Source organism: Delphinapterus leucas, chromosome 14 (assembly GCF_059928025.1).
Source record: "Delphinapterus leucas isolate spDelLeu-1000000601 "Yukka" chromosome 14, BTC_Dleu_Yukka2, whole genome shotgun sequence".
NCBI lineage: Eukaryota > Metazoa > Chordata > Mammalia > Artiodactyla > Monodontidae > Delphinapterus > Delphinapterus leucas.
Window position 1 is genome coordinate 77,585,255 of NC_143142.1, and position 24,470 is coordinate 77,609,724.

General features: G+C 42.9%; 3 protein-coding genes across 4 annotated transcripts in view; 2 read left to right on the forward strand and 1 right to left on the reverse strand.

Moving 5' to 3' along the window:
- Positions 1-3,047, forward strand: part of LOC111180193 (serpin B10) — a 19,605-nt gene extending 16,558 nt beyond the window's left edge. For both annotated transcript variants that reach the window (XM_022584318.3, XM_089895294.1), the window contains exon 8: positions 1,386-3,047. In XM_022584318.3, coding sequence (XP_022440026.1) covers positions 1,386-1,790 — 405 coding nt within the window. In that variant the 3' untranslated portion in view covers positions 1,791-3,047. The remainder of the gene's footprint in view (positions 1-1,385) is intronic.
- LOC149747654 (uncharacterized) lies at positions 1,974-14,602 on the reverse strand. Its single transcript, XM_089895298.1, has 3 exons — positions 14,091-14,602; positions 5,515-13,927; positions 1,974-5,061 (listed from the first exon to the last, which is right to left on the reverse strand). The coding sequence occupies exons 1-2, from the start codon at positions 14,402-14,404 to the stop codon at positions 13,891-13,893; spliced, it is 351 nt and encodes a 116-aa protein (XP_089751424.1). The 5' UTR covers positions 14,405-14,602; the 3' UTR covers positions 1,974-5,061; positions 5,515-13,890.
- LOC111180195 (serpin B8-like) overlaps positions 13,755-24,470 on the forward strand; it is a 23,777-nt gene continuing 13,061 nt past the window's right edge. The window contains 5 exon segments of the mRNA XM_089895295.1: positions 13,755-13,861; positions 17,399-17,675; positions 19,166-19,343; positions 20,618-20,755; positions 22,950-23,067. Coding sequence (XP_089751421.1) covers positions 17,623-17,675; positions 19,166-19,343; positions 20,618-20,755; positions 22,950-23,067 — 487 coding nt within the window. The 5' untranslated portion in view covers positions 13,755-13,861; positions 17,399-17,622.

Here is a 24,470-nt window from a genome sequence, read left to right on the forward strand (position 1 = left end):
ACCGGGGCACGAGCCCGTGTCCCCTGCATCGGCAGGCAGACTCTTAACCACTGCGCCACCAGGGAAGCCCCTAAAACATTTTTAAAAAACATTTTTTATCAAGTTAACACTCTTCAGGAGATATAGTCTGTATCAGTGCATCTTCAAGTATTATTTAAGTTGTTCATCTGTTAAACTTCTCTTAAGCCTGACTTTGGTCTGACCACATTTCTGAGCAATTTGCATGTCTAAACTGAACACTAGCTTCTCATGCAACAAGTGTTCTGTCGTTCTTTACACTGTGCCTAATTTCTTGTGTGCCAGATTATTTAGGTTTCCACCACCCTACTAGTGTGTAGAAAGATTTCTAAATAGTGTCATAAAATTTGTGAAACTGGAGAGGACAGTAGAAATAAGACCAAGTGTGAATACTAAACCATTAGAGTTACACCCTTAAAAGATAAGCCTTTCTTTTTAAAAGTGCAGGTTCCTGACCTGAAGATATTGTCACTTACTGCACATAATTTACAAATATGTCACTGATAGCAATACTTGGATCTAGAAAATTCTTAAAGTAGCAAAAGCATGTGCTTTGAAACAGACAGGTTATTTAAAAAAATCAAACATTGTTTATCATATATATGTACGCATATGTGTATATAATATATATTTATTGTTTAAAAAATTTTAAATATAAAGAAGAGAAAAAGCACCCTCAAAACCACTATTTAAAATATCATTACTCTTGGGACTTCCCTGGTGGTCCAGTGGTTAAGACTCTGCGCTTCCAGTGCAGAGAGCGTGGGTTTGATCCCTGACTGGGGAGCTAAGATCCCACATGCCAAGCAGCGTGGCCAAAAGATTAAGAAAAAAAAAAAACTCATTACTCTTAAGATTGGAGGATTTTCCTTTCTTTGTTTTTCTTTCCTTATTTTTTCGTAGTTTATAGTTACTAGTTTCATATGGGCGTGATTATATAGACATTTTACCTCAGATTTTGTTTTCAAGGAATTGTCTACTATGTTAATAAAACTAACGTTTTTTGTGTGCCCTGGCATACAACATGTCCTAGAGTATATGCTCTTGTGTTGACAACACCTAAGTGTATATTTATATTGACGTATTTGCACGTGTAGCTGAGGTCTTGCATATTATCATAGAAGCACTTCCATTTCGTATCAAGGTCTGACCTATATCCTGAGAACTATTAATCTGCAAAATGATTATGTCAAGGATGTGGGGAGGACCTCAGTATAAACAAAGCATTTCCAAATGCGTGTGTTTTGTTACCTTTGGCAATAGGAGTGACTATAATTCATTTATATAATATCTAAAGGTTTCACTCAACGAACAGTTCTCACTCCACTCTGAAATTACTGACTCTTTCTTCCTTGGCTCCAAACTAGCTGGAAAAAGCCATCACCTATGAGAAGTTGAGTGAGTGGACCAGCGCAGACATGATGGAGTTGTGTGACGTGCAGCTGCATCTTCCCAAGTTCAAGCTGGAAGAGACTTATGATCTCAAGTCAACCCTGAGCAGTATGGGGATGAGCGATGCCTTTAGCCAGAGCAAAGCAGATTTCTCAGGAATGTCTATGGAGAGAAACCTATTTCTGTCCAATGTTTTCCATAAGTCTTTTGTGGAAATAAATGAACAAGGTACAGAGGCCGCAGCTGGTACTGGGAGTGAGGTGAGTTTTCGAATTAAACTCCCCTCCGTTGAATTCAATGCAGACCACCCATTCCTCTTCTTCATCAGGCACAACAAAACCAATAGCATTCTATTTTACGGGAGATTCTGCTCCCCTTAAACCCTGCATCTCTCTCATCAAACAAGAGCATCTTACAGTGTGAAAAATACACATATGATGGAAAAACACAATTATAATAAAAACCAGTTTATAGCCTGGCTCTTTTTAACATATAAATATTAGCAAAATTATCTTGAAGTAATATATTCTAGTTATCCTATCATGCCTATATAGCTAGAGAGAATGGCAAATTTAACTTTTTAAACTTTTTTTTTTGCTGACATTCAGTTTTATTATTTTTTACATCTTTATTGGAGTATTAATGCTTTACAGTGTTGTGTTAGTTTCTGCTGTATAACAAAGTGAATCAGCTATATGTATACATATAACCCCAAATCCCCTCCCTCTTGCGTCTCCCTCCCACCCCTCTAGGTTGTCACAAAGCATTGAGCTGAGCTCCCTGTGCTATGCGGCTGCTTCCCACTAGCTATCCATTTTACATTTGGTAGTGTATGTATGTAAATGCTACTCCCTCACTTCGTCCCAGCTTCCCTTTCCCCACCTGTGTCCTCAAGTCCGTTTTCTCCGTTTGCATCTTTATTCCTGCCCTGCCACTAGGTTCATCAGTATGTCATTTAGATTCCATATATATGTGTTAGCATACGGTATTTTTCTCTTTCCGACTTACTTCACTCTGTATGACAGATACTAGGTCCATCCACCTCATTACAAATAATTCAATTTTGTTCCTTTTTATGGCTGAGTAATATCCCATTGTATACATATGCCACATCTTCTTTATTCATTCATCTGTCTATGGACATTTAGGTTTAACATTTTATCTTAATGTGACTTTTATTTACATTTCAAAAATTTGGTTATTCAATTGAATGCCTTAAAATGCTTGAACTACCTGGTCACTATTTTCATTGTCACTTATTTTCACATGCATCATTTAGTGAAGAAAAAAATCTTTATAGAGGTGATATATTGATAAACAAGAATTTTCTCAAGACTATTACTCTGATGGCTCATAAATTACCACTGTAAAATTAAATCCCCCTTTTCTGTTATTTTAAAAATACTTATGTTGACATTAATGGAAAAACTAGTGAAATCCAATGAAATCTGGAGTTTAGTTAATAGTAATGTACCAACGTTGGCTTCTTAGTTTTAAAAAAATGTTCCACTGTAATATTAGAAGTTAGCATTACAGGAAACTGTGTCAGAAGTATATGGGAATTCCCTGTTTTATCTTTGTAACTTTCCTGTGAATTTAAAATTATTCCAAAATAAAAATTTTATTGGAAAGAATTATTACGTATGAAAGTTGTCACATTAACATCCTTGCTTTTAAAAATCATAAGCTAGAAGACTAGATTTCCAATTTATATAAATGTGTCAGTCAGTTATAAGAAGATATCCTTAGTAAAACTTGTCAGTTATAAGAAGATAGCCTTAGTAAAACTTTATCTCCATAAAATTGGCTGTTTTCTTCTAATTTCTATTAAAAATGCTCTTACGCAATGGCTCGTTGGTAGTCTCATCTACTGTTATTCTACTTTTAGAGATTGAGTCTATCATTCTAGGCTGCTTTTTCCATTTTAATCTACTAAGTGAAAGATATGATCTGATATGGATCCAACATGAATGGTGTATAAACTAGTATAAGAAAATGTATTTTCTGCAGCAAATCTTGGTTTGGTATAATAGAATAAAAAAAAAAAGATTCTATGCTTTAGCTCCAAAGATAGGAAATTGTAATATATATGACAATTTATCATATCATTATAAAACATTTTGCCTCTATCCATAATACCTCACATTAAGTAACAATGAAAGAAATCCCCTGTGTCTGTGTTCTACTAAATTAAAAGTCCTTAAGTGTTATGTATCATGTGGACTCATAAGAGAAGTAGGTAACAAGTGAACGGGGAGCATGGAAACCAAGCCAAGATAAAGGAAGACCAGAGTAACTGTGTGTCAGAGGCTGACAATCAGAAAATATTAAACACAGTATTTTTCAAACAAACAAAAGGGGTAAAAAGGATGATACTAGAAACTGCAGGTTAGTAAGATGCATTCAGGCAGTCATTCATTTAAAAAATGTTTGCTGACCATCTACACTGTATCAGTTGATATTCGGGGCATGAAGACTACACTTTTTTTTTTTTTCAAGGATTTATTGTATTTTATTTATTTATTTTCTCCAATTTTTTTTCTATTTCAGTATCACTCCTTTTCCTCTTCTTTTCTTTATGTTATTATTGTCCTACAACTATACACCTTTATGAATTATAAGCCCATGAACAGTTTCATAATTATTGCTTTATGCAGCTATCTTTTAAATCACATAGAAGGAAAAGTTACTAACAAGGATAAACTTATGCTGTCTTTTATACATATTTACCTACGTAGCTACTCTTACTGGTGCTCTTTGTTTCTTTGTGAGAATTATTGTTACTGGAAGACTACACTTCTGAACAAAAACAGACTCTGGTGTCCAGTCTCTTGGAGTCATGGAGCTTACAAACTGGTGGGAGAAACGGACTCAAAGTGGATGTCAGTGCAAGGAATGATTGCAAAATAAAGTGCAGTCATCTTGGAGACACATGTACCTGTGTGTGCACGTGCGTATCAGGCTTTTTCAATAATGAGGCTTAAAGTATTTGCTGATGATATTTGTTTTCCTCCCTTAGTACAAATGTATATAGCCTATCTTTTCAGAAGATTAACAGACCTTAGAACAATAGATAATAATCACGGCCTGTTGAGAGCTTCCGGGAAGATGGCGGAAGAGTAAGACGCGGAGATCACCTTCCTCCCCACAGATACACCAGAAATACATCTACACGTGGAACAACTCCTACAGAACACCTACTGAACGCTGGCAGAAGACCTCAGACCTCCCAAAAGGCAAGAAACCCCCCACGTACCTGGGTAGGGCAAAAGAAAAAAGAATAAACAGAGACAAAAGGATAGGGACGGGACCTGCACCAGTGGGAGGGAGCCGTTTCCACACACTAGGAAGCCCCTTCGCGGGGGAGACTGCGGGTGGCGGAGGGGGGAGCTTCGGAGCCGCGGAGGATAGCACAGCAACAGGGGTGTGGAGGGAAAAGCGGAGAGATTCCCGCACAGAGGATCGGGGCCGACCGACACTCACCAGGCCGAGAGGCTTGTCTGCTCACTCACGGGGAGGGCGGGGCTGGGAGCTGAGGCTCGGGCTTCAGTCGGAGCGCCGGGAGAGGACTGTGGTTGGCGGCGTGAACACAGCCTGCAGGGGTTAGTGCACCACGGCTGGCCGGGAGGGAGTCCGGGGGAAAGTCTGGAGCTGCCGAAGAGGCAAGAGAGTCTTTTTCTTCCCTCTTTGTTTCCTTGTGCGCGAGGAGAGGGGATTAAGAGCGCTGCTTAAAGGAGCTCCGGAGACGGACGCAAGCCGCGGCTAAAAGCGCGGACCCCAGAGACAGGCATGGGAAGCTAAGGCTGCTGCTGCCGCCACCAAGAAGCCTGTGTGCGAGCACAGGTCACTCTCCACACCTCCCCTCCCGGGAGCCTGTGCAGCCCGCCACTGCCAGGGTCCCGGGATCCAGGGACAACTTCTCCGGGAGAATGCACGGCGCGCCTCAGGCTGGTGCAACGTCACGCCGGCCTCTGCCGCCGCAGGCCCGCCCCGCACTCCGCGCCCCTCCCCCCCCCCGGCCTGAGTGAGCCGGAGCCCCCGAAGCAGTGGCTCCTTTAACCCCGTCCTGTCTGAGCGAAAAACAGACGCCCTCCGGCGACCTACACGCAGAGGCGGGGCCAAATCCAAAGCTGAGTCCGGGGAGCTGTGAGAACAAAGAAGAGAAAAGGAAATCTCTCCCAGCAGCCTCAGAAGCAGCGGATTAAAGCTCCACAATCAACTTGATGTACCTGCATCTGTGGAATACCTGAATACACAAGGAATCATCCCAAATTAAGGAGGTGGACTTTGAGAGCAAGATTTATGATTTTTTCCCCTTTTCCTCTTTGTGTGAGTGTGTATGTGTATGCTTCTGTGTGAGATTTTGTCTGTATAGCTTTGCTTCCACCATTTGTCCTAGGGTTCTATCCGTCCGTTGTTTTTTTTTTTTTTTCCTCTTAATAATTATTTTTTTATTTTAATAACTTTATTACATTTTATCTTACTTTATCTTCTTTCTTTCCTTTTTCCTTCCTTCCCTCCTTCCTTCCTTCCTCCCTCCCTCCCTCCCTTCTTTCTTTCTTTCTACTTCTACTAATTCTTTCTTTCTACTTTTTCTCCCTTTTATTCTGAGCCATGTGGATGAAAGGCTCTTGGAGCTGCAGCCAGGAGTCAGTGCTGTGCCTCTGAGGTGGGAGAGCCAACTTTAGGACACTGGTCCACAAGAGACCTCCCAGCTCCACATAATATCAAACGGCGAAAATCTCCCAGAGATCTCCATCTCAACACCAGCACCCAGCTTCACTCAACGACCAGCAAGCTACAGTGCTGGACATCCTATGCCAAACAACTAGCAAGACAGGAACACAACCACACCCATTAGCAGAGAGGCTGCCTAAAATCATAATAAGTCCACAGACACACCAAAACACACCACCACACGTGGACCTTCCCACCAGAAAGACAGATCCAGCCTCATCCACCACAACACAGGCACTAGTCCCCTCCACCAGGAAGCCTACACAACCCACTGAACCAACCTTAGCCACTGGGGACAGACAACAAAAACAATGGGAATTACGAACCTGCAGCCTGCAAAAAGGAGACCCCAAACACAGTAAGATAAGCAAAATGAGAAGACAGAAAAACACACAGCAGATGAAGGAGCAAGATAAAAGCCCACCAGACCTAACAAATGAAGAGGAAATAGGCAGTCTACCTGAAAAAGAATTCAGAATAATGATAGTAAAGATGATCCAAAATCTTGGAAATAGAATAGACAAAATGCAAGAAACATTTAACAAGGACCTAGAAGAACTAAAGATGAAACAAACAATGATGAACAACACAATAAATGAAATTAAAAATACCCTAGATGGGATCAATAGCAGAATAACTGAGGCAGAAGAATGGATAAGTGACCTGGAAGATAAAATAGTGGAAATAACTACTGCAGAGCAGAATAAAGAAAAAAGAATGAAAAGAACTGAGGACAGTCTCAGAGACCTCTGGGACAACATCAAATGCACCAACATTCGAATTATAGGGGTTCCAGAAGAAGAAGAGAAAAAGAAAGGGACTGAGAAAATATTTGAAGAGATTATAGTTGAAAACTTCCCTAATATGGGAAAGGAAATAGTTAATCAAGTCCAGGAAGCACAGAGAGCCCCATACAGGATAAATCCAAAGAGAAATACGCCAAGATACATATTAATCAAACTGTCAAAAATTAAATACAAAGAAAACATATTAAAAGCAGCAAGGGAAAAACAACAAATAATACATAAGGGAATCCTCATAAGGTTAACTGCTGATCTTTCAGCAGAAACTCTGCAAGCCAGAAGGGACTGGCAGGACATATTTAAAGTGATGAAGGAGAAAAACCTGCAACCAAGATTACTCTACCCAGCAAGGATCTCATTCAGATTTGATGGAGAAATTAAAACCTTTACAGACAAGCGAAAGCTGAGAGAGTTCAGCACCACCAAACCAGCTTTACAACAACTGCTAAAGGAACTTCTCTAGGCAAGAAACACAAGAGAAGGAAAAGACCTACAATAACGAACCCAAAACAATTAAGAAAATGGGAATAGGAACATACATATTGATAATTACCTTAAATGTAAATGGACTAAATGCTCCCACCAAAAGACACAGATTGGCTGAATGGATACAAAAACAAGACCCATATATTTGCTGTCTACAAGAGACCCACTTCAGACCTAGAGACACATACAGACTGAAAGTAAGGGGATGGAAAAAGATATTTCATGCAAATGGAAACCAAAAGAAAGCTGGAGTAGCAATTCTCATATCAGACAAAATAGACTTTAAAATAAGGACTATGAAAAGAGACAAAGAAGGACACTACATAATGATCAAGGGATCAATCCAAGAAGAAGATATAACAATTGTAAATATTTATGCACCCAACACAGAAGCACCTCAATACATAAGGCAAATACTAACAGCCATAAAAGGGGAAATCGACAGTAACACATTCATAGTAGGGGACTTTAACACCCCACTTTCACCCATGGACAGATCATCCAAGATGAAAATAAATAAGGAAACACAAGCTTTAAATGATACATTAAATAAGGTGGACTTAATTGATATTTATAGGACATTCCATCCAAAAACAACAGAATACACATTTTTCTCAAGTGCTAATGGAACATTCTCTAGGATAGATCATATCTTGGGTCACAAATCAAGCCTTGGTAAATTTAAGAAAATTGAAATTGTATCAAGTATCTTTTCCGACCAAAACGCTATGAGACTAGATATCAATTACAGGAAAAGATCTGTAAAAACTACAAACACATGGAGGCTAAACAACACACTACTTAATAACGAAGTGATCACTGAAGAAATCAAAAAATACCTAGAAACAAATGACAATGGAGACACGACGACCCAAAATCTATGGGATGCAGCAAAAGCAGTTCTAAGAGGGAAGTTTATAGCAATACAATCCTACCTTAACAAACAGGAAACATCTCGAATAAACAACCTAACCTTGCACCTAAAGCAATTAGAGAAAGAACAAAAAAACCCCAAAGTTAGCAGAAGGAAAGAAATCATAAAAATCAGATCAGAAATAAATGAAAAAGAAATGAAGGAAACGATAGCAAAGATCAATAAGACTAAAAGCTGGTTCTTTGAGAGATAAACAAAATTGATAAACCATTAGCCAGCTCATCAAGAAAAAAAGGGAGAAGACTCAAATCAATAGAATTAGAAATGAAAAAGGAGAAGTAACAACTGACACTGCAGAAATAAAAAAAGATTATGAAAGGTTACTACAAGCAACTCTATGCCAATAAAATGGACAACTTGGAAGAAATGGACAAATTCTTAGATACGCACAACCTGCCAAGACTGAATTAGGAAGAAATAGAAAATATGAACAGACCAATCACAAGCACTGAAATTGAAACTGTGATTAAAACTCTTCCAACAAACAAAAGCCCAGGACCAGATGGCTTCACAGGCGAATTCTATCAAACATTTACAGAAGAGGTAACACCTATCCTTCTCAAACTCTTCCAAAATATAGCAGAGGGAGGAACACTCCCAAACTCATTCTACGAGGCCACCATCACCCTGATACCAAAACCAGACAAGGATGTCACAAAGAAAGAAAACTACAGGCCAATATCACTGATGAACATAGATGCAAAAATCCTCAACAAAATACTAGCAAACAGAATCCAACAGCACATTAAACGGATCATACACCATGATCAAGTGGGGCTTATTCCAGGAATGCAAGGATTCTTCAATATACACAAATCAATCAACGTGATACACCATATTAACAAATTGAAGGAGAAAAACCATATGATCATCTCAATAGATGCAGAGAAAGCTTTCGACAAAATTATACAACCATTTATGATAAAAACCCTGAAGAAAGTAGGCACAGAGGGAACTTTCCTCAACATAATAAAGGCCATATATGACAAACCCACAGCCAACATCATCCTCAATGGTGAAAAACTGAAAGCATTTCCACTAAGATCAGGAACAAGACAAGGTTGCCCACTCTCACCACTCTTATTCAACATAGTTTTGGAAGTTTTAGCCACAGCAATCAGAGAAGAAAAGGTAATAAAAGGAATCCAAATCGGAAAAGAAGAAGTAAAGCTGTCACTGTTTGCAGATGACATGATACTATACGTAGACAATCCTAAAGATGCTACCAGAAAACTACTAGAGCTAATCAATGAATCTGGTAAAGTAGCAGGATACAAAATTAATGCACAGAAATCTCTGGCATTCCTATACACTAATGATGAAAAATCTGAAAGTGAAATGAAGGAAACACTCCCATTTACCATTGCAACAAAAAGAATAAAATACCGAGGAATAAACCTACCTAAGGAGACAAAAGACCTGTATGCAGAAAAGTATAAGACACTGATGAAAGAAATTAAAGATGATACAAATAGATGGAGAGATATACCATGTTCTTGGATTGGAAGAATCAACATTGTGAAAATGACTATACTACCCAAGGCAATCTACAGATTCAATGCAATCCCTATCAAACTACCACTGGCATTTATCACAGAACTAGAACAAAAAATTTCGCAATTTGTATGGAAACACAAAAGACCCCGAATAGCCAAAGCAATCTTGAGAACGAAAAAAGGAGCTGGAGGAATCAGGCTCCCTGACTTCAGACTATACTACAAAGCTACAGTAATCAAGACAGTATGGTACTGGCACAAAAACAGAAAGATAGATCAATGGAACAGGATAGAAAGCCCAGAGATAAACCCACGCACATATGGACACCTTATCTTTGATAAAGGTGGCAGGAATGTACAGTGGAGAAAGGACAGCCTCTTCAATAAATGGTGCTGGGAAAACTGGACAGGTACATGTAAAAGTATGAGATTAGATCACTCCCTAACACCATACACAAAAATAAGCTCAAAATGGATTAAAGACCTAAATGTAAGGCCAGAAACTATCAAACTCTTAGAGGAAAACATAGGCAGAACACTCTATGACATAAATCACAGCAAGATCCTTTCTGACCCACCTCCTAGAGTAATGGAAATAAAAACAAAAATAAACAAATGGGACCTAATGAAACTTCAAAGCTTTTGCACAGCAAAGGAAACCATAAACAGGACCAAAAGACAACCCTCAGAATGGGAGAAAATATTTGCAAATGAAGCAACTGACAAAGGATTAATCTCCAAAATTTACAAGCAGCTCATGCAGCTCAATAACAAAATAACAACCCAATCCAGAAATGGGCAGAAGACCTAAATAGACATTTCTCCAAAGAAGATATACAGAATGCCAACAAACACATGAAAGAATGCTCAACATCATTAATCATTAGAGAAATGCAAATCAAAACTACAATGAGATATCATCTCACACCAGTCAGAATGGCCATCATCAAAAAATCTAGAAACAATAAATGCTGGAGAGGGTGTGGAGAAAAGAGAACCCTCTTGCACTGTTGTTGGGAATGTAAATTGATACAGCCGCTGTTGAAGAACAGTATGGAGGTTCTTTAAAAAACTACAAATAGAACTACCATATGACCCAGCAATCCCACTACTGGGCATATACCCTGAGAAAACCATAATTCAAAAAGTGTCATGTACCAAAATGTTCATTGCAGCTCTATTTACAATAGCCAGGAGATGGAAACAACCTAAGTGTCCATCATCGGATGAATGGATAAAGAAGATGTGGCACATATATACAATGGAATATTACTCAGCCATAAAAAGAAATGAAATTGAGCTATTTGTAATGAGGTGGGTAGACCTAGAGTCTGTCATACAGAGTGAAGTAAGTCAGAAAGAGAAAGACAAATACCGTATGCTAACAAATATATATGGAATTTAAGGAAAAAAAATGTCATGAAGAACCTAGGGGTAAGACAGGAATAAAGACACAGACCTACTAGAGAATGGACTTGAGGATATGGGGAGGGGAAAGGGTAAACTGGGACGAAGTGAGAGAGAGGCATGGACATATATACACTACCAATTGTCAAATAGATAGCTAGTGGGAAGCAGCCGCATAGCACAGGGAGATCAGCTCGGTGCTTTGTGACCGCCTGGAGGGGTGGGATAGGGAGGGTAGGAGGGAGGGAGACTCAAGAGGGAAGAGATATGGGAACATATGTGTATGTATAACTGATTCACTTTGTTATAAAGCAGAAACTAACACACCATTGTAAAGCAATTATACTCCAATAAAGATGTAAAAAAAAATAATAATCACGGTCTGTTAATCTCCTTTGTTGCCAGGAAAAACAAAACTATCAAAAAAAACTTGACTGTGAATGGAAGGATGGAAAAGCAGGGCAGTAGCTACAGAGTATAGAAGTAAGGAAGTTGTGGGGCTTTGTGTTTATTTGTTTGTGTTAATATGGGAGAGACTGAGTATATTTATGAGATAAGAAGACTCCAAAGAAGTAAAAGAGATAAAGTTACAGGAGATGACTAATGGAACCATGTCCTAGAGAAGAAAGAAGTCTACTTTCCTTGAAACAGAAGGGGTAGAGATATGGTAGGCCCAGTGAAGGGGACCACGGGCCACCCCTCCATTATTGGGAGTAAAGAGGAAAGATGCTCCCTTTGCCACTATCTGTCAGAGACCAGGAGAACTAATCCCTATATGATCTTTATCCCATTCATGTTTAGTTAATGATGTGTCAGGGCTGTGGTTCCTTTAAGCTTTTCCAGAGTAGGAACTCTCTGACCCAGTGTAAACCTGAGATGGCAAGGATACTCGTCAGAATTGTTCTGTGATGCTCTAGACTGGAGGGTCTCCATTTATCTCTGACTCCTAATTAGCCTTCTCAATTCCCCTCTAGAAGCGGAACTGCACAGACTTTTGGGTCAGGGATAGTTACTTGGATTTGAACTTCAACTTGGCTCTTTGAACCTGTGCACAGGCACTAGACCCACTGTTTCATAATGCAGAGGCTTGAGAGTTGCGTCCTCACGTGTCTGCCGTGGGCAAGGTATTGCAAAGGATGCATGCTACCAGATGGTATTACTGTGATTAAAAACAACAACCTAGAACATTAAAAAGTAGAACTTTTACAATATTTTTTAATAAGCAGTGTAGCAACCATTGATAGCTTTTGAAAAACAATGAGGCTTGCTTATTATTTCATACCAAAGTACTTTAAAAAAGAGGTTAATTACTTACATGTTTTTTTTAAAGTCTGGTGCTCCAAATGTGGTGAACTTTTCTGTGATCCTAAGTGGCTAATTAGTAGTACAAAATTTAGCAAGTATTCTTCAAAATAAATAGTCGATTGCCTTTAGGTAAAGGTACATCTTACCTATGAATGAGAAATCAACTGCTTTTGAAAGAGTGTAGACTGATTATTTTGAGATCATCTATATGGATATTTTCCATTATATGATTTTATTGCTAAAAAGATATTAACAATTTCACATTTGGGCACTTAAAAACTTGGAAACATAATTTTCTAAACTTCATTAAAATCTTAGAAAGAGAAAAGATTTGGTGGGCTTCAAACTGTCAAAAATATTTAAAATATGATGGTTTAAAAATTTTGGTTTGCAAGAACAAATGATTTTCAAGAGGATAAAGAGATTTTTACCAGTTAGATTTTAACCAGAAATCTTTGCATAATTAGTATGTGGATGAAAATCAAATGTCAGTGTTTAGTAAGTACAACTAATGATGGCTTTATTCCATTTTTAAATCAACCCATTTCCTGAGAAGCCTTTTCTTATGATAGCTATCAATCCAAGTTTAGAAATAAACTGAACTTAAACCAGGTCTTCAAATTACTGTATTTCAAAGCTTTAAACTAAGATTAAAACAGGCAAACATATATTCAATTACATTGATCTCATTAAATTTTAAAATAATTTTGGTAAGCACAAAAATGTACTTCTAATAAAAGTGTTTTTATCTTAAAATTTTTTGTTTACGTGTTTTATAGCGTGCATAATATATTAGTATTTAGCATAAAGCACATGTAAATTCGATAGTGGAGACGCATGCTTAAAAATTGTTTTGATGGGACGTACTACCAAAACAGTTTGGAAACCACTGGCTTTAGGAAGCTTTAACCTCTGGTTTTGCTTTTAGTTAATTTTCAAAGTGGAGTTCCGATTCTGAAGCTGCTCTTGCATACACGCGTACTAACCCAGGAAAACAAACCAATGCCCCAATTGGCTAAGTCTTCCCCAAACACCCTCAGGGGACGGGTTACTTGCCTCCCCCGCCAAACCGTCCGCTCTCAGGCCGCGGCAGGAGGGTGCGCGCGAGCCTCAGCCTCCGCCCGGAAGTCCAGCCTGGGAGTGAGGAGTCAGAGATTGCACAGGGCAGCGCCATCTGCCGGTGCTCTGAGTCACCGCCGGAAGCCGGCCCGAAAGCAAAGCGGACGTGAAGCATCCACCAAGCTGGAATAGCAGCGGCCGCAGCAACAGCGGGAATCTCCCAGGTACCAGGGCTGGGAGGGCTCCCGAGCCCTCAGGTTCCCACGGCGGCCGCGTCTAGCCTAGAGTTCCTGCGGAGAGAGGAAGTGAGGAAGGGGGCGAGGAGGCGAGGAAGGGAGGCCAGAGGCAGACGCAGGGGTTGGGAAAGGAGGAGGAGAGGACTAGGGGAACGACGGCAGGAGGTATCCGGGCAGGAGAGCTGCGGGGCTGGGGTCGCCCTGGCCCCTGCCATACCCTGGGCCCCCGGCCCGCTTGGTCTGGGGCTCGAAAGTGAGTCTCCAAGGACCGGGCTCCGAGACCCGAGCACAGGCGCGCGGTGGGCAGACCCGCCCTGGGTCAGAGGGTGGTCTCCGGAGTGGAAGGGCCAAGCGGCCTGCCGCCGCCGCTGCGCTGCGATTTGCTGGCAGTGCGGGCGTGGCCGGGAACCCGAGCCTGGGCGGCGGTTCTCGGAGATGGATGGGCGGGAGCTTTGGAGAGAGTGAGTGGGAGGACCGCAGGGTCAGCAGGAAGACTGTGGCGCCCACTGCCTCCTCGCCCGGAGTTTGCATGGAGCCTTGGGCAAGTTCGCAGAGGTGCTGGGTCAATGCCACCTACAGCACAAGTCCCTGTCCCCTCTGCGATCCAGCTTATTGCGCGTACCTCCCCTCCCCTCCTCTTGTTCTCCTCCACTTCCTCCAACTTCTCATTCTTCTTCTTCTTCTTCTTCTTCTCCCTCCCTCCCTCCACTCCCCTCCCTCCCTCCCCTCCCCTCCCTCCCTCCCCTCCCGTCCCTCCCCTCCCCTCCCTCCCTCCCCTCCCGTCCCTCCCAGTCACCCAGCCTGATAGTTCCATCTTCTAGTCTTTAGTGCAGAAATTTCCTCTGTATTAGGCAGTCCCTGGTCTATGGCAGTGGTCTACCGGCAGGGTCTACAGCCTTTTTACCCACCAAATGGTGAGACGCAATATTTTTCTAAAACTTAGGTATAGCATTTGTTTGAAAACCGTTTCTGGCTTTCCAGACCATAGCTCAAGTCCAAACCTTTAAACCTGGCGTGAGGGGCCCCTCCTGCCTCACGCATCAGTTCTCTCACAGGAGACACACCCACCCAGGGCCCTGGGCCCCCACACAAACCATGGCCTTCCTCTACATTCTTTGTACCTGCCTATCCCGCAGCCACAGCCCTAACATTCACCTCCCTCTTTCACCACCTTCAGGAGCTCCTGCCCAGTCCTGTTTCCCTTCTCCTGAACTCCTAAAGAGAATTCATTCTGCTTTACTGTGGGCTTCCTTAGCACTTTGTTGGTTTTCTTGGTATGGAGTGCACAGCCAGCTGGAAACCATGCATTCATGCATGTGTATCTCCCCAAGGGTGGGAGCTCCCAGTCAGGAATTATGGCATTTGTTTTTTTTTTTTTTCTTCAAAATCATATAAGGACAATTGGACATAAGTGCTCTTTGAACAGATTCACTTTGGGATGTGAGTATGGGATGGGGGAGTGGAGCAGGGAGATGACAGGCGTTCAAGGCCCCCAGGAGAGAATGATGCTGAGTACCCTCCCCTCTATCACTGGTTCTGCACTTGCACATTCAACCAGAAGCAGATGGAAAGTATTTGAAAAAAATTCTAGAAAGTTCCAAAAAGGAAAACTTGAATTTGCACCCTCTGGCAACTATTTACCTAGCATTTACATTGTATTAGGGATTGTAAGTAATCTAGAGCTGATTTAAAGTATACAAGAGGATGTGTGTAGGTTATGAGCAAATACTATACCATTTTATATAAGGGACTTGAGCATCCTTGGATTTTGGTATCCACGGGGGTCCTGAAACCAATCCCCCATGGATACCGAGGGACAACTACTTGGAAGCAGAAGGCTTGCTTTTGTGGCTGAATCTGTCAGTTTTTTCTGAGACCTGAGGACAGTATTTAATTGTTCTGACCTTGTTTGTTCACCTGTAAAAGGAAAACGAGTTTAATGCCAATCCATTTTACTGGCTGGAAATAAAATCTTTTCACTGGTGTGAGCTGGGGCGCATCTGAGAGGTGCACTGGTGTGCGTGTGTGACGGTGTGTCAGTGCTGGGGGTGAGATGCTGATAGGAAGTACTCTGCGGCTGACCAGCACCTGGATGTTGAAAAGGAATGGAGGTGAGGAAATGAGATGAAGAAAGAGGCAATATGGAAGAAACCAGGAATAGACATTTACAATTAAGAACAGTTACAATGTAAAGAGGAAATTGATGTGATATTCCAGTTCATTCCTTTGCCTTTTCAGATTGGACAACTACACACACACACACACACTCACGCTCATTAGCCCAAGCTTATGTCTGCTTCACCCTGGTTCCTGTAAAACAAAGAACGTTGCCCGCCATCCAGTTCTACAAGGATCAAGTCGTTAGCCATTGCAGTCACTGACCTACAGTGCACGCTGAAAGGAATTCGGGATGAAAAACAGGATGAGACACTCTGTGCTTTGGGAAAACAGCCTCCTTAGAGAGAGGTATCGCAGGAAAAAATTTTAATGAACCCAGATTCTTGCACTTCTCCTACGTAGGAAAGCACTAAAATCACTAACTGAGATATCTGGTCCTCGTGAGTAGCAGTAACCCTTTACTGATATGTATGTCTGACTGCGTGCATTCCCTAAAATCATGCTTCTCCCCCTACCTCCTCAGAGCTCTCTGAGAGGCTGTCTCCCAGCCTACAGTCCTCAGTAAGACCCCCGAATAAAACTTAGCTCACGACTTAATCTCACATTGTGCATTTTTTATTTCAGTCCACAGGTCAAAACTCTTATGCTCATGTAAGATCAAATCCAAATTTATTCCTGTCTTTCATCTCCAGTTTACCCGATTCTTTCCTTCTTTGAGTCTCTTTGGTGCCACCTTCTGGTAGGCGCCGTGCTATCAAGTTTGAATATCCCTCCTGGCTCCTAGGTTTTTATTTTCCGAAACATCCTCAAGTGTAAGGTGAGGAAATGTGGGGTGAGAAGTGGCCTGGAGGCAGGCTGAGGCTTGCTCTGTGGTGGGACTTGCCCACTGCAGACACATCAGTCTTCTGACCCTTGCAGCCCTCGGGTTCAAGCCCTGCAGCTGACGGCTCTGGAGGGACTTATTGAAGTGAGGGCAGTGAGGAACTTAACACTGTGTCCTCTATTAAATGACCTATTAAGTATAGAGCACTGTTTTCAAACTGTGCCATTGTTGTATTTTCTTCGTTGACGTTTTTTTTTTGCGGTACGCGGGCCTCTCACTGCTGCGGCCTCTCCCGCTGCGGAGCACAGGCTCGATGCGCAGGCTCAGCGGCCATGGCTCACGGGCCCAGCCGTTCCGCGGCATGTGGGATCCTCCCGGACCAGGGCACGAACCCGTGTCCCGTGCATCGGCAGGCGGACTCTCAACCACTGCACCACCAGGGAAGCCCCTGGTTGACGTTTTAATACATTCTTTTTCAAACTTTAAAGAATGTGCACTGGTTTGGGCTTTTCTATTTAGAGTGTGAACTTCACACCGTTTCTTTTTTTTTTTCCCACCACCCTTTTTTTTTTCTTTTAAACCAGAGACATCTCCTCTTGAAAAAAATATCGTAGGATGAAGCTTCAAAGGAACCATTCAACAGTGAAGAGGCTCCGGTTAGAACAGTTGTGTTCCCCACCCACTTTCCCCTCCTGCCGTTGAGGCCCAGAAGACCCACCCCCTCCAAGTCTAAATGAAATATACTTTCAAGACTGCTGCAGGAGGCCCTTCTAGTCCACTGGGGAACTGAAAGAAGAAGGACCAGAGAATGGCCCATCTGTTTATAAAAATGAGCGCATGCATGATGACCCTTATCTCTAGGTAGAGTTTCCAGTACTTTTCTTGTTTGCTAATTTTCCAAATTGGAACATATTTTTCTTGTGTAGCTTTACAATTTTTGAGTTACAAATATACATACCAATTTTAAAAAAGATAGCATAATAGAAAAAATAGCTTATAGCATCATGGGATTATGGGTGATGATTTGTCCTTTTATTTTCCAAAATGTTTTCAACTGTGACAGCAGAGAGGTTCAGGGAAAACAAGATGAGCTGATGAACTTTAGTAGTTTACTGACTAGCAGCCCAGGTTTCTAGAAGGTTTAATAGAAATAAATGCAGCATTTATAAGATTTTTCTAAAAGTATAAAAATTAATATGCTGCAAAAGCTTTTCACAACTTGCAGCAAGGTGCCTGCTGCGATTTTGCTCCCACCATCCCACGGAGACGATCTTCCTTGACAATTACATTTTAAAGGGATGGCTGCTAGGGACTTGAGAAGGATTGTCTTGGGCTGTAGAATAGGAAAGAGGCTTTTCAAAATGTTTACCTCTCAAAGGAGCAGAGGAAAAACTTATGATGACAAATTGCCTAAAGTACGTGCTCTAAGGAAAGAGAGGTCAGGCACCAGAGGCAGGAAGAAGCTTGTCTAAAGTTTAGTCAAGCTGGGGGGGAAAGTGAAGCCTGGATCCAGAATTAGTGCCTGATTCAAAGTGTGCGTTTGATGACTGGAGATTTGGGCTTCATGTTCTACCTCCGTGCCCAGGGGCTCCCTTCACAGCTTCCAGCCCAGTCTCAACAGCTCCGGTGGAAAATGGTGTATTGTTTTCGAGTCCTTCTGATTTAAAGTAAATTTCATGTCTTCCCAGGAGCCCACATTTTAGGGCAGACCATCCCAGAAAAACCCTCCAAAATCTGTTGAAATCCATCCAGCTGTTTTCATGGGACATCGTGACAGAAATGTCATTTTTATTTATAGTATATTATAATTCATAGAACATTGCTTATAAATTATGCCAGAGACAGCAAACTGAAGAACTATCAGTAATAGGGGGATTTATCTTACAGTTCTGGAGGTCAGAAATCCGTAAGATATTGGCAGAGCTACATTTTAAGTCTGGAGCCTCTAGGGCAGAGTCCGTTCCCTTGCCTTTTGCAGCTCCCAGAGGCTGCCTGCGTTCTGTGTCTCCACACCGTCCTGACCTTTGCGTCCATCCTCACTTCTCCTTCTCTGGCTCTGACCCTCCTGCCTTCCTCTTCTAAGAAGCCTGTGATTACACTGAACCCACCTGATGATCCAGGTGACTCCATCTCAAGATCCTTAGTTCAGTCACATCCGCCAAGTCCTTATTGCCATGTAAGATAACATCGTCACAGGTTTTGGAGATTCAACATGGATGTTTGGGGATGCATTCATTCTGCTGACCATACCCAGTGTCTACAGACTGGGGTGGAGGTGTGACTAGTGACTAGTGTGCAGTGGCTAGTGGAGGGCATGGCTAATGTGCTTCTGTGTTGTGCTTTGGGTACAGACCTTCACTGATGGATGATCTCTGTGAAGCAAATGGCACTTTTGCTATCAACTTATTAAAACTGCTAGGTGAGAAGGACAACCTGCGAAACGTGTTCTTCTCTCCTCTGAGCCTCTCCTCTGCCCTGACCATGGTCTTAATGGGGGCCAAAGGAAACACTGCGGCGCAGATGTCCCAGGTATGCGTGCCCACCACAAAGGAAGACCAAGGGCGGGCTTCCTCTGTGCTTTCATAGAGCTGGTCTGTTCATCCTTCACTCCAGCTGATGGAAGTCAGTGAGGCTGGGAGGTGGGAGGGGCACCGTGGTGATGGAGAGAAACCAGACATGGGTAGAAAGGTGAATTGTGTAAGACGGAATCTCCTGCTAGTTTTCATGGGAGAAATCAAGTCACTACGTTATTTTCTGCATCTTTGATAAGAAAGGTGAACTAAAATTCTGTTCCACAAAAAGGCCAAGAATTTCCACTTTGTTCTATTTTAAACTTTTGCTAACATTGTATTTCAAATTGAAATGCAACTGTGTAAATGAACCTTTTTGTTAAATCGGTTGTTTCTAGTGTACAATTATGCATAAATGAAAGACGAATGCAACACAAATGAGGACTTACATCTTCTGGAGTTTTTTAGAGGGAATATATTATCTGATTGATCTGAAATGGGTTATATGTGCCCTTAGCTACCAATGAAGTAGTGGATATTACTTTAGGAAAGTAGACCTTCCCCTATTTATGTCTTAGTTTCTTTGACTGTCTGGTGAATGTATCCCAGAAAACTGTCATATACACGTCACGTTCCCACTAATAGTGGGGTGCGCAGACAACACCCAGAAGCATGTCCACGGCCACAGTTGAATCCCTGGTGGCTCTTTCTTCCAGCTTCCTGGAGGAATGAGGCTTTGGACTGGGGTTGTTGGGAGATAAGGGAACAGCCTTGATTCTCACTCTGACCTGACATTTAAGTCACAGTCTGGTCTGGAGGACTTCTGTGGAATTGCTAATGAAACATTTCTGCTCATCTTGTCTTCTGTGGGTCATTCCCGCTACCTGTTTGTTCTGTTCTGTCTCCCTCCTGAGTTACTACGTGCTGTCTTCCTGGCATAGATAAATCTACTAGAGCAGGGCTTTCCACCTGGGGGCGATTTTTCCTCCCTGGAACAGTTGACAAAGTCTGGACAGAGTTGGTGGTCATAACCAAGAGGTGCTACCAACATCTAGTGAGCAGAGGCCAAAAATGCAGCTAAATATCCTAGGATGTGCAGGATAGCCTCCCAACAAAGTATGTGGCCCCAAAAGTCTATACTGCCAGGTTGAGGAACCCTGTGCTAGACGGTTAAACAAAACTCATTTTAAAATAGGATTCTCGGTGATTTTCAGTGTAGAAATTTGTTTGGAAATAGCTGTTTGGGGGAGAAATGGCATGTCAAAAGTTGACGTTCTCGTCTTCTATTACCAGGCACTTTGTTTGAACAAAGGTGGAGATATTCACCAAGGATTCCAGTCACTTCTCATGGAATTGAACAAATCTGGCCCTCAGTACTTGCTCAGAACTGCCAACAGACTCTTTGGGGAAAAGACATGTGATTTCCTGCCAGTAAGTAGTGCTCGCACACTGATGAAAAATAAATTGAAAATAATACAGAAACTACAGAAGAGCAGAAATAAAGTGTAGCTCTGCTGCCTTAAAAATGTGCTTTGGGCTTCCCTGGTGGCGCAGTGGTTGAGAGTCCGCCTGCCGATGCAGGGGACGCGGGTTCGTGCCCCGGTCCGGGAAGATGCCACATGCCGTGGAGCGGCTGGGCCCGTGAGCCATGGCCTCTGAGCCTGTGCGTCCGGAGCCTGTGCTCCGCAACAGGAGAGGCCACAACAGTGAGAGGCCCGTGTACCGCAAAAAAAAAAAAAAAAAAAAAAAGTGTTTAGAATTATATTTTGTAAATGTAATTTTGAATTTTATGATTGCTTCTGAATTGTGTCCTTTGAAAAAGTATTGTCTCTGATATATCTTCCCAGATGTCAATTTCAATTTGTCCATCTTCCTGCACCCAGACCTGCCTCTCCCCCTTGATCCCCTTCTCAGTGACCACATCACTCTCGCCGTCCCCTGGTCTCATCTCTGATTGTTGGGCTGTTTCTGTGGAGCTGGCCTCGCAAAGTCTCTTAAATTTGTCCTGTCTTCTGAATCACCACCGCCATTGCCTGGGTCCAGACTCTCACATCTTCTACACTATTTCTTTAATTGTTTCCTAATGGATCTTTCCAAATTCGGCCTAGTCTTTTCACACTACTGACAGAATAATCTTTCTAAAATTAAAATCTGTTCATAAAAAATAAGGTTTTGAACCTGGGTAGTTCCTATTTACTGCAACATATAATTCCAAAGTTCCCTAGTCCAGTAAAAGCCTGCCATTGTTCAATAAGTGAAGTCCAAAAATTATGCCACATAATATGCAGAGTGATGCTATCTTAAGATTAATGAAATGATCAGGACAAGTCCGGCCATCTTATTGGCCAGCAGTTCCAAGGGTTATTTTGTTAGACTCAGATATAATCGTGTTCTAGCTGCTGTTGGGTGCTACCCTGTGGAGGTTGCCTGCTCTGGGCTTAAATATTATTGGAGATGATTCTGGATCCCTCAGCTAGTTAGGTTTTCTAGGATAAGCACTAGTGATTCCAGGAATCTCCTGGTTAATTGATATTCATTTTTGAATATCAGACTGACCTTTGAATACTGTAATTGGGGAATACTGGGGACACAGGGAACCATTCTCCACTTTTCTTGGTTGCTTGGGTCCTTCTTCTCTCTACATCTTCTTTCTTCTGTAGAAGCTAAAATGTTTGAGAACAGGAGATGGGCGGAGGATGGGAGCCCATTGCCAGGCACATTATATCAGAAAACAAGTTTTCATGAGGTGAGTTATCCTTGGGTTTTAATGTATTACATATAACAACCTTCTTGATTTTATCCCAACTTATATTCCATGGCTCATCCCTTGTCACTGTTTTCCCTAATACCCTACACACACACACACACACACACACACGATTCCACTCCTGGAGGACCTGTAAGATTTGTTGATAATCTAGTTCTACTATGGAGCCTCCCAGTCATTCCCTAAGGATGTTTCAGACACTGTGGTTGGTGCTGATGATACAAAAATGAGTAAAACAGGGTTAGACCACCTAGTAGGGGAGACAAAATCAAACAGAAAGTCAGTATGGAGTTTAAGCGTTTGACAGGAATATTCACGGGCTGTTTTGTGCATGGCTGCCGCCGTCTATATTCTCAAAACATATTGTAGGAGCTTCCCTGGTGGCGCAGTGGTTGGGAGTCTGCCTGCCGATGCAGGGGACACGGGTTCAGGCCCCGGTCTGGGAAGATCCCACATGCCGCAGAGCGACTGGGCCCGTGAGCCATGGCCGCTGAGCCTGCATGTCCGGAGCCTGTGCTCCGCAACGCGAGAGGCCACAGCAGTGAGAGGCCCACGTACTGCAAAAAAAATAAATAAATAAAATTGTAATTATAGTGTGTATATGTTTCTCCCTCAGCACACTGTGAGCCACCTCAGGTCCAAGGTCATGTCTTCACCCTGGTGTCCAGCACCTGGCACAGTACCAGGCACAAAGCCAGCAGTCTATACATTTTGATTAATTGCATAAATGAGTCTTAAAGTACAGGGTGCCCTGTGCAAGCATTTATGCTAGAAACACGTTAAGAAAGAAATGTTTTCACACTTTTAGGAAACTTTGACAAGTAGAATATGGCCAAACTAGGTATTTTGCATTTGTAGGCTTTTAAGGAATCCTGCCAGAAGTTCTATCAGGCAGACCTGGAGGAACTGAACTTTTCTAAAGACACTGAAGAATGCAGGAAACACGTAAATGACTGGGTGACGGAGAAGACTGAAGGTGAGAGATTTTCATTTCAGGAGATGTGGTGTTATGAGGGACACAGAGCTGAGATTGCCGGATGTGACCTCCACGGGTGGCCACTGTGACCCTAACCTGGGATGTGACCTCCACGGGTGGCCACTGTGACCCTGTAACCTGGGATGTGACCTCCACGGGTGGCCACTGTGACCCTGTAACCTGGGATGTGACCTCCACGGGGTGGCCACTGTGACCCTGTAACCTGGGATGTGACCTCCACGGGTGGCCACTGTGACCCTGTAACCTGGGATGTGACCTCCACGGGTGGCCACTGTGACCCTGTAACCTGGGATGTGACCTCCACGGGTGGCCACTGTGACCCTGTAACCTGGGATGTGACCTCCACGGGTGGCCACTGTGACCCTGTAACCTGGGATGTGACCTCCACGGGTGGCCACTGTGACCCTGTAACCTGGGATGTGACCTCCACGGGTGGCCACTGTGACCCTGTAACCTGGGATGTGACCTCCACGGGTGGCCACTGTGACCCTGTAACCTGGGATGTGACCTCCACGGGTGGCCACTGCGACCCTGTAACCTGGGATGTGACCTCCACGGGTGGCCACTGCGACCCTGTAACCTGGGATGTGACCTCCACGGGTGGCCACTGCGACCCTGTAACCTGGGATGTGACCTCCACGGGTGGCCACTGCGACCCTGTAACCTGGGATGTGACCTCCACGGGTGGCCACTGTGACCCTGTAACCTGGGATGTGACCTCCACGGGTGGCCACTGTGACCCTGTAACCTGGGATGTGACCTCCACGGGTGGCCACTGTGACCCTGTAACCTGGGATGTGACCTCCACGGGTGGCCACTGTGACCCTGTAACCAGTGGCCTGTTTATGTGTGTTTGCTGGGCTTTCAGGCCATTGATGCAATTCTGATATTTTTCTTGGGCTTACAAAGTGGTGATTTCTGAAAAATGCTTAAACCTAATGTTAGTCTCTCAGATGCCCTCCCCTCTGGAAGGTAATGGAACATCCCCGAAAAATGCTTCCTCTTTGGTGCCCCATTTAACTTCTACCTGCGAGGACACTGCCGTGCTCTAAGGGCAGGAGGACATTCCATGTAGATTATAGCTGAGGTGGGACAACGTTTCATGTCACCTCCTGGTGGTGATGTGAGCCGTTCTAGTTCATCCACAGCCCTCTCCTGCCCTCTGAACTTGGCTGTGGCTATGTTTGCTTTTCTGAATTTGCTCCAGATTCTGGAAGTGCAGCTAATGTGGAGCATACAGGGTGCCCTGTCCAGACACATTGTCTCAGCAGAAACATTTCTGCCAGTTCTCAATTAGAGTGCAGAGAAAAAGGACGTGCTTTTCAGAACTCTAAGTACTCAGCACGTAATTTAGAGACGTCAGCAGGAGGGGAGGTTACGTC